Source organism: Pongo abelii, chromosome 12 (genome assembly GCF_028885655.2).
Source record: "Pongo abelii isolate AG06213 chromosome 12, NHGRI_mPonAbe1-v2.0_pri, whole genome shotgun sequence".
NCBI classification, from domain to species: Eukaryota; Metazoa; Chordata; class Mammalia; order Primates; family Hominidae; genus Pongo; species Pongo abelii.
The window spans coordinates 28460423-28473361 of NC_071997.2; the positions used below are offsets into that span (position 1 = coordinate 28460423).

At 43.1% G+C, this 12939-nt stretch overlaps 1 protein-coding gene across 15 annotated transcripts in view; it reads right to left on the bottom strand.

The window, feature by feature from the left end:
* LOC100437960 (DNA-binding protein RFX8) overlaps positions 1–12939 on the bottom strand; it is a 103071-nt gene that overhangs the window by 22868 nt on the left and 67264 nt on the right. For 13 of the 15 annotated variants that reach the window (XM_054547287.1, XM_054547286.1, XM_054547299.2 and 10 more), the window contains 3 exons: positions 8523–8586; positions 1902–2012; positions 1228–1305 (listed from right to left, as the gene is read on the bottom strand). In XM_054547287.1, coding sequence (XP_054403262.1) covers positions 1228–1305; positions 1902–2012; positions 8523–8586 — 253 coding nt within the window. The remainder of the gene's footprint in view (positions 1–1227; positions 1306–1901; positions 2013–8522; positions 8587–12939) is intronic. The other 2 variants (XM_054547301.2, XM_054547300.2) reach the window with 1 other exon arrangement.

A 12939-nucleotide genomic window follows, 5' to 3' on the forward strand; every position in this document is an offset into this window, starting at 1 on the left:
TCAGTGAGCCGAGATCGCACCACTGAACTCCAGCCTGGGTGACAGAGCAAGACTACGTCTCAAAAAAAAAAAAAAAAAAAAAAAGAAAGAAAGAAAAAAGAAAAGAAAAAAAGAAATAATAAAATATAGTCATAGTGACCTTTTTGTCACATCATGCCCGTGAACATCATGCTGCCTTTACCTGCACCATGGGTTCTACCTGGAATCCCTCTCCTACCCCATTTTCTGTCTATTGCACCTCTGCCTTTCCTACTAGAGTCAGCAGCAACGTGGCCTGCTTTGGAAGCACTCCCTGGCCTTCTCTGTTACCCTTCTCTGGGCACCCAGAATAGTCTAATCATGCAGCTATTCTAGAACTTTCCACATTGCATCATATTTATTGGATAATATTGCTCCTTTCATTACCAAATACTAACTTCTCAAGCCTTATGGAGAATACTTTCCTAGTCCTGGTAACAGTGTCGGTCACAGGGTAGGAATTAAATACGTATTTGATGAGTAAGTGAAGAAGGAAAGGAATATGTCAGATATCCAGTGTGGATGGGTATTTGTAACATTGCATCAACAGGACAGGGGCCATCCTGAAGACATCTTGGTCTCTCCCTCACTACAATGCTTTACACCAAGTAGGTAGTAAATGCGCTCGTGCTGAATGAACGTTATCACCCAAAGTTGAAGTGCTTAGAATATACTGAAGCATCAGGAAAAAATTCTCATTTGAATGTGCACTTGTTTCCTTGGATTTTCATCTCACACTGCAGAAGATGAAACTCAGAATAGCTGAAAGATTTATTCATGTTTTCCACAGCCAATTCTAGGATTAAATCCAATCGTGACAATACCCATGCCAGATCACTCAGCTGTGAAGTCCTGCTCCATCTTCAGTTAGGGCATATCAATAAAATGGCTCTTCGGCACCACTGAAAATTCCAGGGTGAATTTTATTACCAATACTTTATTCAAAATGAGCAGAATTAGGATCTAAAAAATAGCTGAATTTGTATTTAGAGCCTAAGGTTATCTGTATTAGCACCTTGGAGAATTTCCAACTGATTACACTGAAAATCAATCTCACCTTCCAGAACTCAATGACTACAAGATAGGCACATAGCTTGTAAGCACTTCAGTGCAGTGGGTTACCACTGGACATCGGTTGATGGAGTCTCATCAAATAAAAATGATTAATAAGGAGTCATAAATGCTTGTATTTTATAGATAAAACCCTACCCTCTCAAGTTCTTGGTTCCTCACATTTCGTAAAATGTCTCGACAAAAGTTGCAGTATTCGTCAGCAAGGAAGGCCATCTAGGAAGAATATGGAAAATTATTTCAGCTTGTGGGCCTTTTCAAAAATGAACTGATCTTCACAGACTTTTCTGAAGCTCTCAGAGGCTGGTCTTGTTGCAATTCTCAAATGACAATAGCTGGGCCCTTCACTTGGGCCACAGCATTTTGTTTGTTTGTTTCTATAAACTAATGCAGACCTTATAGGCTGATAGTCCATGTAGCTTTAATTTCAATGTCATAACTCATATTTGCAGATTTATTCTACTACTACAAAGGCCACCAAACTTTGACACCTTTTTTTCTAAACTTCAATTTTCCCCTCCATAATCCCCAGCCCTAATTTCTAGAAAATCCATATATCTGTTCCTTTGTTTGTCTTGGGGAAGAGGCAGTCCCAGCAGGAGCCTTGCCATAGGATGTGATAAGGAACCCTGAACTTCCTGAGCACCATCAAACCAGGGAAGGCTGCTAAGGCTGCTGGTCCTCATGGGTCTGGCAAAGGCAAACATTATTCCATGTGACACAGCCATGACCACAAGCACAAAAGGAAGCTATTTACTGCCCTAAGCATCACACAGCCTGAAAGGCTAATCTCCCCATGAGTGTAAACCTACCATATTACAGGAGTATTTCTTTGCCAGTTCTTGCTCCAAAAATGGACATCTCCCGAATTCAGACAAAGGGGATCCAACTGGGTCTGTCTTCATTGGTGAATGATCTTCACACTAAAAATCATTTGTGCAATGGATTATGTCTTAAAATACAATACTTTTTTGGCATACAAATCATCTTATGATCACGCTACTCTAAGTTAGTATTGTGTATAACCTTTTAGCCACACCTCTGCACACATTACTGATTCCAGCAACTTTCCTCTCATATTTTACTCCAAATGCTGCTAGTTTTTGTCTATAATTCTATGAACGATGGACATCAGGGAAGGGATAGGATTTAATGTATTACCAAATGTATCTCTCTTGGGATCATCCATTTACAAATCCTCTATAGCAATGTACAATAAGACTATTATCTATGAATTATTTAATATCACAATACACTTCTACAACCCTTGTCCATGTAATTGATCCTCCTTGAAATGAAATCATACCTTGTTTGGGTCATCCTGCCTATATCATAACAATGGTTCATTGTATGAGAAATCTCAGGGCCATTGCAAACAAGGAAAATGAGGAGCATGGACTTTCCTTTAGAAGAGCCAATTACAGGCCCAGGCGTGGTGGCTCATGCCTATAATCCCAGCACTTTGGGAGGCTGAGGTGAGTGGATCACTTGAAGTCAGTAGTTCAAGACCAGCCTAGCCAACATGGTGAAACCCCGTCTCTACTAAAAATACAAAAATTAGCTGGGTGTGGTGGCGGACACTTGTAATCCCAGCTATTCGGGAGGCTGAAGTGGATGAATTGCTTGAGCCCAGGAAATGGAGGTTGCAGTGAGCCAAGATTACACCACTGCACTCTAGGCTGGGCGAGAAAGAGCAAAACTCCATCTCAAAAAAAAAAAAGAAAAAAAAGAACCAATTACAGGATGGGAAGGAGGAAGAAAGGTGGCATGGCGGAAAGCAAGTGCAACATTCCTCCCTGCCTCCCTGTGTCACTCATGCTGCTGTCCCCTCTGGGCATGGGGAGGCATGAGGGCTCCTCCTGGTCTGAATAAAGGGTATCAATTTTATTTGAAATGATTTCTTCAGCGTTGTCATAGACTGCTTTTAAATAATTTCACTTACAATAAAGTAGGATGAAAGAATTCCTCCAAGTTGAAAATTGAGCGGCCAACCCTGCTACGCCAGACTGTGACTTTTCATTCTCTCAAACCTCATGACCCGCTCTCTGACCCTATAGTTCCAAGGTCAGCATTCCATCCTTAGCCTGCCCAGTCCTTACGCACCCTAAGCCTCACTAAGCTACTCACTTATAGAATTGCTTCTGTGGGTTTTGGTAGGTTCCTGTCTATAAGACATGTGAGGGCATGGCAGCTTCTCTAACCACCTGTGCCCACCCTTTACAGGAGGAGTGAGCTCAGCCACCATCCCACACAGTGCTGCACACACTCAAAACAGGCACCACTGTGTTTTCCTCCTCTCCGATGCCCCAGTGTCAACCAGTACTGCACTGAGGATCACGGAAGTTTAGAGAGCATGCTTAACTGTCCTCTCAGTGCCCTAAAGTCTGTACTTCATAACTCTGTTGTGATTCTGAACCTCTTTAAGAATCTGATGAAAGCAACTGACCCTCTCCCTGGAGAAAATGCATACTATGCACACAATATTATGAAGATGCCATGTTAAAACTTCCCCCATTAATACTGTTGGAATGATGTAGGGGTATAGATGTCTAAATAAATACATAAAGCAGGAACACAGAGGGGACAGCTCAAAGGAGTCTCTCTATTGGGTGCTGTCTAAGCCTCATTCACACCACACTTTAGAATATTGGCTTTATTCGGAGTCATCAGAAGATGGGTCTTCTTGACATTTATGCAGCCAACAGACACATGAAAAAATGCTCATCATCACTGGTCATCAGAGAAATGCAAATCAAAACCACAATGAGATACCATCTCACACCAGTTAGAATGGTGATCATTAAAAAGTCAGGAAACAACAGGTGCTGGAGAGGATGTGGAGAAATAGGAATGCTTTTACACTGTTGGTGGACTATAAACTAGTTCAACCATTGTGAAAGAGAGTGTGGTGCCGCCTCAAGGATCTAGAACCAGAAATACCATTTGACCCAGTGATCCCATTACTGGGTATATACCCAAAGGATTATAAATCATGCTGCCATAAAGACACATGCACACGTATGTTTATTGCGGCACTATTCACAATAGCAAAGACTTGGAACCAACATAAATGTCCATCAGTGATAGACTGGATAAAGAAAATGTGGCACATATACACCATGGAATACTATGCAGCCATAAAAAGGATGAGTTAACGTCCTTTGTAGTGACATGGATGAAGCTGGAAACCATCATTCTGAGGAAACTATCACAAGGACAGAAAACCAAACACTGCATGTTCTCACTCATAGGTGGGAATTGAACAATGAGAATGCTTGGACACAGGGTGGGAAACATCACACACTGGGGCCTGTCAGGGGTTGGGGCCTGGGGAAGGGATAGCATTAGGAGAAATACCTAATGTAAATGACGAGTTGATGGGTGCAGCAAACCAACATGGCACATGTATACCTGTGTAACAAACCTGCACGTTGTGCACATGTACCCTATAACTTAAAGTATAATTAAATAAATAATAATTTGAAACAGAAAAAAAAAAAGAAGATGGGTTTTCTTGTATGTGGGTATGGATGATGCTCAAGTTGATCATACTGAAGGATGGAGCTATTCCATGAAGCTCATTGGCCTGATCATAGGCGTTCTGTTAGAGAACTGAGGAATCCTCAATTTTAACTCTGGGCTAACCTCTCATAATGCAAGACCCCAACTGCATCCATATTTTCCAGAGCACTCACACCCTGGTTATGTCAATGTTCTCTGGGTGTTACTGCTGGTATTCCCAAAGCAGCATTCTCAAACACATCAGAATCCCTTGGGGCCCTTGAGATCCATGTTCCTAGGCCTCTAGTGAATCTGATGAGACAAGAACTCTAGATGTGTAACCAGCTTCCCTACTGAGCCTTCTGCATGCCCATGCTGAGAACTGCAGCTTTAGGCCGACAGTTCTTTGTTGAATGCTACAGAAATCTCTACATTTCACCATGGCATATACAACACAGTTTCACCTGTTCAGAAGAAAACATCTGACAATGTACTGTTAAGATATTCAATAAACAATTACAAGGAAAATGTAAAAGTGTTTTATTACACAACATAATGAAGAGCAAATTCATGATTTCCTGAAGTCAATTCCCTGAGGTCTCTTCCTCCATAGACATTACTTATAGGCATAATCCTTTCATTAAAAACTGTGAAAAGAATTGTTCTTTCACAAACAATATTTTTAAAATCATAAATTGAAATATTTCCTTTACAACATAAACAACCAGAAATCTAAAGTAAAAGTAGAGTACAGACCACTAAAGTGTGGATCCCTGCAGGAGATTCTCTACAGCAGAAGGCATTCAGGAAGCATGCTGAGGAATTCCAGTGCATAAACAATAATTCGGCAAAGCAAAGAAGGGGATGGAGAGAAGTTGATCAATGGGTACAAACAGACAGTCAGAAGAAATGAGACCTAGGCTTTGATCAATCTAGTAGAGTGACTATTGTTCACAAAAATCTATTTGATATTTTCAAATACCCAGATGAGAATCATTTGGCTGCCTCCAGATAAAGAAAAGATACCTGTTTAAGGCAATAAGTATCCCAATTATACTGATTTGATCTTTACACAGTATAGAAATGTATCAAAATATCACGTGTATCCAGAAAATATATACATCTATTATATATCAGTCTTTAAAAATCCACCAACTTTTAAACAATAACTGTGTTGAGTGTGGTGGCTCATGCTTGTAATCCCAGAACTTTTGGAGGCTGAGGCAGGAGGATTGCCTCAGGCCAGGAGTTCATGACCAATATGGGCAACATAGTAAGAGCCTGTCTCTACAAAAAATTTAAAAAAAAAAAACAAAAAAAAAAAACATGTCTGGGCATGGTGACATACGCCTGGAGTCCTAGCTACTCAGGAGGCTGAGGTGAGAGGATGCCTTGAGCCCAGAAGTTGGAGGCTCCAGTGAGCTGTGATCATGCCACTGCTCTCCAGCCTGGGCAAAAGAGCAAGACCTCGTCTCTAAAAAATAAAATAAATAAATAAATACTGCATAATGACAAATATGTATAAACAAAAGCTATATCTAAAAAATGACAAAGAAAAAAATGAGAAATTCTACGTGGATTCTTTAGGTATATTAAATGCAGTTTGAGATTTTCAATAGACCCAAGAAATGTCATTGGAGTTACATGCTACCATTCATCTACTCATTCTTTAGTGAGCGTGCACTAGGTGTCAGCCCCTGGGAGTCTGATGTGTGACACCTTCCCACCATCACCTGCTCCATCAGGCACCATCTGCCTCCCCTGGATTACCCCATCAATTCTCCTGAATGCCTTTGCTTCTTCCTGCATCCTTGAAGACACTGTTCCCAGAATTATCACCCCCCAAAGCAAATGTATCCTGTTACTCCCCTTCTGAAGATGCCTCAATGGTGCCCCATGGTCTCCTGGGTCAAATCCAAGTTCTCTGCCTAGCATTGACAAGCTCTGTGCCCTCTGGTCCTCTCCACCCACCTCGCCCAGTGCGCTGCTCCCCAGCATATGCACGCTGGCTTCCACACACGTTTGTCATCACCTCCCAGCTCCAATGCAGGCTACACCCTCAAAATGAACACCCTCCTAAGTGAGGAGCCAGTGACCCCCTTCAGGACTAGCTCAAGGATAATATGACAGGCAGAATCAGGCCCCTCCACCCCAAAAATGTCCACATCCTAATCCCTGGAACCTATGAATATGTTCCCTTGCATGGCAAAGGGACCTTGCAGATGTGATTAAGGTTAAGGACCTTGAGATGGGAGGGTTTCCTGCCTTATCCAAGTGGCCTCATGTCATCACAAAGGTGCTTTAGAAAGGGCCACCTTTCCCAGCTGCAGGGAGCCAGACAGACTGCAGCATGAGAAGGGTCTGGCCTGTCTTTGCTGGCTTTGAAGATGGGGCGCAGGCCATGAGCCAAGGAATGGGAGTGACCTCTAGAAGCTGGAAAAGGGAAGGAATGGATTCTTCCCTAGAATGTCCAGAAGGAACACAGCTCTGCCAACACGTTGATATTAGTCTGGTAAGAATGGTGTTGAAATTATGACTTCCAGGGCTGTATGACAACAAATTTGTGTTGTTTTAAGTCACTGACTTTGTGCTAATTTGTCACAACAGTAGGAACCGCACTCTTGAGTGCAGCCCTCTCTAATCACTCTTGCCTCCCATAGCCCCTCTCCTCCACCCCCAATTTGGAGTTCCCAAACCACCCATGGCCTGCACTGCCCACTCGACCTGGTACCCATTGTTCCACATCTATCTTAGCTTCCCAACTACAAAACTGTGTCCTACTTAAGTAGAGGGACTTTGTTTGGTTTTAGCTTTTCTTTCACAACCCATTCAGCCCTGAAGAGGGCTGGTCACTAAACATGTTTATAAATGGTTATCTGTTCAATGACACTTGTCAACAAGACAGTATCTGTTATTGTCAGAATGTTGGTATCCCCACCGCCCCCCACCAGGTAATATGTTAAAACCCTAATCCTGGCTGAGCGTGGTGGCTCACTCCTGTAATCCCAGCATTTTGGGAGGCCGAGGGGGGCAGATCGCTTGGGGTCAGGAGTTTGAGACCAGCCTGGCCAGCTTAGTGAAACCCTGTCTCAACGAAAAATAAGAAAATTAGCCAGCGTGGTTGCGGGCGCCTGTAATCCCAACTACTTGGGAGGCTGAGGCAGGAGAATCGCTTGAACCAGCCTGGGCAACAGAACGAGATTCCATCTCAAAACAACAACAACAACAACAACAACAAAAAACCTCTAATCCCAACATTACAGTATTTGGAGGTGGGGCCTCTGGGAGGTAATTAGGTCACAAAAGTGGAGCTCTCATGAATGAGATTAGTGCTTGCTCCCTCTCTTTTCACCACGTGAGACACAATGAGGAGTCATCTGCAGCCTGAAAGAGGACCCTCCCGTAACCTGGCGATGCTGGCACCTGGGACTTCCAGCCTCTGGAACTGTGAGAAATAAATGTTTGTTGTTGAAGCCATCCTGTCAATGGTAATTTGCAGCTCGCACTAAGACAGTATCCAAGTACTATCATATCGTTTTGGCCCACTAAAATAAAATCAACTCATGATGTCATACATTAGTTATTCATAGTTCTGGTGTCCTAATTCAGAGCTGTAACTGTAATAGGGAGACACTTCAGACACATTTATTGCCAACAGCCTATATATCCTTTTTAATTTTAGCTGAAGAAACACAGTTAAGCAGGGAATGTGCAGCCAAACAGTAGGTTCCTTAAGGACAGAGACTATGTCTGTCTTGGCACAGCATGTGGAAAGTGGTGGGCACTGAACATTTATGGCCAGATGGGTGAATGGTTAGGAGCTACCTAGAGTAAGAACATTACACACAGAAAAACAGCTGGATTGAATTAAGCAATCACTGGTATTGCTAGATCTGGGTCTATTATAGTAAATCTATTTGATTAACACTCACTGTTGCTTCTTGTTGGATAATGCTGTTATAATTAGTAGATTTTTCAAAGGCAATGGCATCTCCACTGTGAAGGAACAGAAAACAGAGAAGTAATTTTAGCAAGACACCTGTCTCTGAGCAGAAGCACGAAGTTTCTTTTGCAGCAAGGTTATTTGTTTAGGGGTATAACTTTTATTGAAAAACCCTCTGCTATGTTTCTATCCACAAATGGTAATGATCACAAGCTTGGGGCTTTAAAAAATCCATTTCTGTAACTGGGACAACCACGCATTTATTTTTAAAGGTTTATTCCTTTCAGAAGCAAGAATATGATATCATCATGGGTAGAATTCACTCCTGTGGGAAAAGAAAAATCATCATGAACGTGAATTCTTATTACTTTTTTATTTTGGTGCATTTTAAATAATCGATACAGAAATGATAACATCCTCTGAGTTGATGGATGTAGAAGAACACCTTTACAGAACAAAGAAACTGGTAATTAATAATAGAGATGTAAATTTCATTTCACCATGCCTCTTGGATTCATATAAGATAATGGAAAAGTTTATACATAATGGAGAACAGACTCGGTCCTATCTATGCAGTACAGTGTATTTTTTCTTTAATCATGGGCATTCGATAAGCTGTGAGCCCAGTTCACTTGCACCAGGGAATGTCCATTCTCAAGATGCCAGAGTTGGTGGTGTCTCCTCCCACTTCCCTGTCACTCAGCCCCAGAGTTATGGCTGAGCCAAGGGCAGACATGACTTCGGTGGGTCCGTCCACTCCAAGTCAGCACACATCCTCATGCCTGATGGTTTCAGCTCTACCTGAACATAAAAAAGAGAAGAGGAAGCCAGCAGCCTCTTGCTGTGCTTCTGGAAGCCAGGCAATGGTCATCCAGGTAAGGAGGACCTGGGAGGAGGTGGGAGTCAGAGGGGAGGTAGAGGAAAATGGCTTTCCTTCCAGATAGGATGGTTCTACATCCTCCCCAGCCTCTTGAAAGCCCCAGGGGCTCTCTTCTGAAGGTTTGGGTCAGTCCACTCTCCAAACCAAGTCATAGAAAACTGGGCAGAATGCTTGATACCCATCTGATAAATGTTTCCACATAATGTTTTATTTCAAAACAGGGCACACAGATTCAGGGTCTGGACACAAACCCACTAGAAAGGCACTCTTCATCTTTTAATAAGAGTTGTTATCAAAATAGAAATTTTGCTGTGGACTTTCCAGTGGCTGCAGGACACAGCACCTGTTCAACCTGAAAGGGTATATGGATAAGCCCTGCACATGCACATAGGGTGATGGGCAATGCTAGAGGAGCCAAAGGCAAAGAATTTGGAGTGTCTTAGGAATTCCATTTGTCATGTGTTATGGACTGAGTTGCCTTCTCCTCAAATTCCTATGTTGAAGCCCTAGCCCTCTATGTGACTGTATTTGTAAATAAGATCTTTAAGGAGATAATTAAGGTTAAATGAGGTCATAAGAATAGGGCCTTAATCCAATCCAGGACTGGTGTCCTTATAAGAAGACACCAGAGAACTTGCTCTCTTTCTCTCTCTCTCCATGTGAACAAAGACAAGAACATGTGAAGACACAGCAAGAAGGTGGCTGACTGCAAGCCAGGAAGAGAGCCCTCACCAGAAACCAAATTTTGGGGTACCTTGATCTTGGACTTCTAGCCTCCAGAACTGTGAGAAAATAAATTTCTGTTGCTTAAGCCACCCAGTCGGTTGTATTTTGTTATGACAGCCCAAGAGAATGCATCATATCTCAATGATATCTTGGGTAGGTGTGAATATTATGCAGTTTCTTCAGGTAAAATTTATAAACAGCCCATTGCCACAGATTCTGGGACATTATAGCAACAAAAACAACAAATAATAAATCAAACTTAGAATAAAGACTAGAATGAAATAAGACAGAAGAAAATATCAGAAGTGAAATTTCACTAAATAAAGGGCTAATAGAAAAGAAATTTAATCAGCAAAATATGGTCATCACTCTTTAGAGATGTCTAAAAATTACTTGTGAGACTTTCTTCAACTAAATTGGAGGAAGGGCAATTTCTCCCCAATTCCATGTTGTGTCAGCATGCTACTCCTAATATGTTTTCTTTGGAAAATGAATGCAAGACCACAATATGAATACACTGAGCTCCATCCATCCATCCATTCATCCATCCATCCATCCAACCAACCATCCATCCATCCATCATCAATCCATCTCTCATTCATTCATCAGTGTCTACTGAATGTCAGGCATTGTGCCAGGCTTTGGTGGATATAGCTGTGATCCAGGGAGACAAGGTCTGTTTTCACAGAGGTTATAGCCTATTGGGGAGGAAAAATGTCACACAAATAATCACTAATCACAAAGATGTTGAGTGAGGGTTATGACAACTGAAGTGTTGGGTGCTAGGAAAACGTACATCAGGGGGCCATCCTATTCTCTTGTTAGTCCAACAGTGCACATCTCTGTCAATTGGCAGCTTGATGAGCTCAGGAGAGCTGCATTTGTGATCAGTTAGCCTGATCTGGTTGGTGTTCATCACATCACCATATAAGGATAGCTTATTAAACAATTTTGAATGGTGACATTGATCCTCATGGGGCATTCCTATAGATACTCAGAAACAGATATTTCAAAGCTAGAATGTCTGGTTTCAGACTTAAAGGAATGACAAGGAAAACTCTCAACTTTATCACTCATCCCTCTCCCTCCACCCTGACTCTGGGAGCTTTGGACTAATGAGTAATGCTCATTATGACTGAGTAATGTTCTCAATTATTTTGAGTTCCTAAATGATACTCCCAAGTTTCTGCCTCTGTTCAATGCAGAATATGGGCTTAATTCAACAGCAATTGAAAAGAAGGTGGCATCACCCTCCTCATCTTTATAGGGAAGCCTGAAGTGACCTGCCTGCCCTGTAGGGGTCTGTGTATAGCAGGAATCCTCACTGGGAGAGCTATGTTAATTTTTAGCATTTAATTGGGAGACTTTATGCATCAACCTAATGGTGAGAAAGAGAAAATATTTCAACCTCATGGAGAGATGGGGTCATCTATGAAAAAGTCCCCATTTCTACCTGGCCGGACAAAGACATTCATTTGTTCAAACGAATGGCAAGGCTGTCTCTTTCCACCTCTGGAATGTCCTAATTTAAGAGACTGGCTCACAACAGGGGTCATCATGTAGGTTTAATGAGATCATATTTATTTTCTAAAATCACCTAGTTTCTGAGGCTTCTGCAAACAAAGAACCACAAAAATATTCAAGTGACAGGGGGATTAGGAGGCAATAACATTGTTGGGCTACAAGGCAGGTGAGCAGAGTTGCTGGAGACCAGCAAGTGGGGATTCATGAGGGTCTAAGTTCAGGTTACCAGCACCCTGAGAGTCTGGCAGATTCAGAAGAGTGAACAATGCAGGCATTGCTGGGCTTTCATCTGGCAGGCAAGGCTGGACTAGGCTAGAGAGGGAGGTTGAGGTAGACCAGTGCTCCACCAGGGTGCAGTTCCCCATATGGGGCCACCACCCAAGAGCAGGTGCAGGGAGCGTGAGGCCAGAGCAGGCTGGGAGGTGGCTGTTTCAGGCAGAAGCCCTGCGTGCCCACCGGGACAGCTTTGTGTCTTTGGGCTCACTGCCCCCTGCATCATTTCCAGACTGTGGCTCTGAGTCAGGCCTTTGGGACATTTATCAGACTGTGATCAAAAGCACAGTCATTGCTAAAATACAGCACCAAGGAAACCACACACAACATCCAGAGCTGGCCTTGTTGTGAAGGAAGGGCTTCCAGTCCAAAAGGCATCTTCTCCACTTGCTCTCCGAGGCCTGTGATGCTTTAGCAATGCCAAATCATCGAGTCAGAGAAAAACAACAGAGCACAAGGCAGACCGTGACACAGGAGTGACTCCCAGGCGAGTCCATCCTCAGGTCATTTGCATTCCTTGGGAGCTGCCCCCCTTAGTGACTGCTCCTCAGGGCCCAGGCCAAACCTGGCCTAAGATGTTAGGATTTAATAACCACTGGAGGGAAGGGCAGGGTCAGCTGGGGATGGAGGGAGAAGAGCCCAGATGGGGAAGACTGGGGAGGGAGAAGGGCTGAGAATTCCTGCAGCACAATGGAACGGGCCTCCTAGTTCAGCTCTGCAGCTAGCTGGCTATATTGCTTTAAGCAAGTCACATGAAGCGCCAGGGCCTCAATTTTGCACCCTGTAAAGGGAAGGATTGGGATTTGGTGACCCCCACCCCAAGACCTTTTCCAGCTCTCACTGGAACACGGGGACTCAGAGGTCCCCCAGGTCTTACACAATGGTCTGAAGGTTCCTTCTGGGCTTCATGCAGGGACAATGGAGGTGGGCCTGGTTTCTTCTGGGCACCAGCAAATTGTCCACTTTACTCAGTACAGTGAAGTCACAGACTGAGAACCACGTT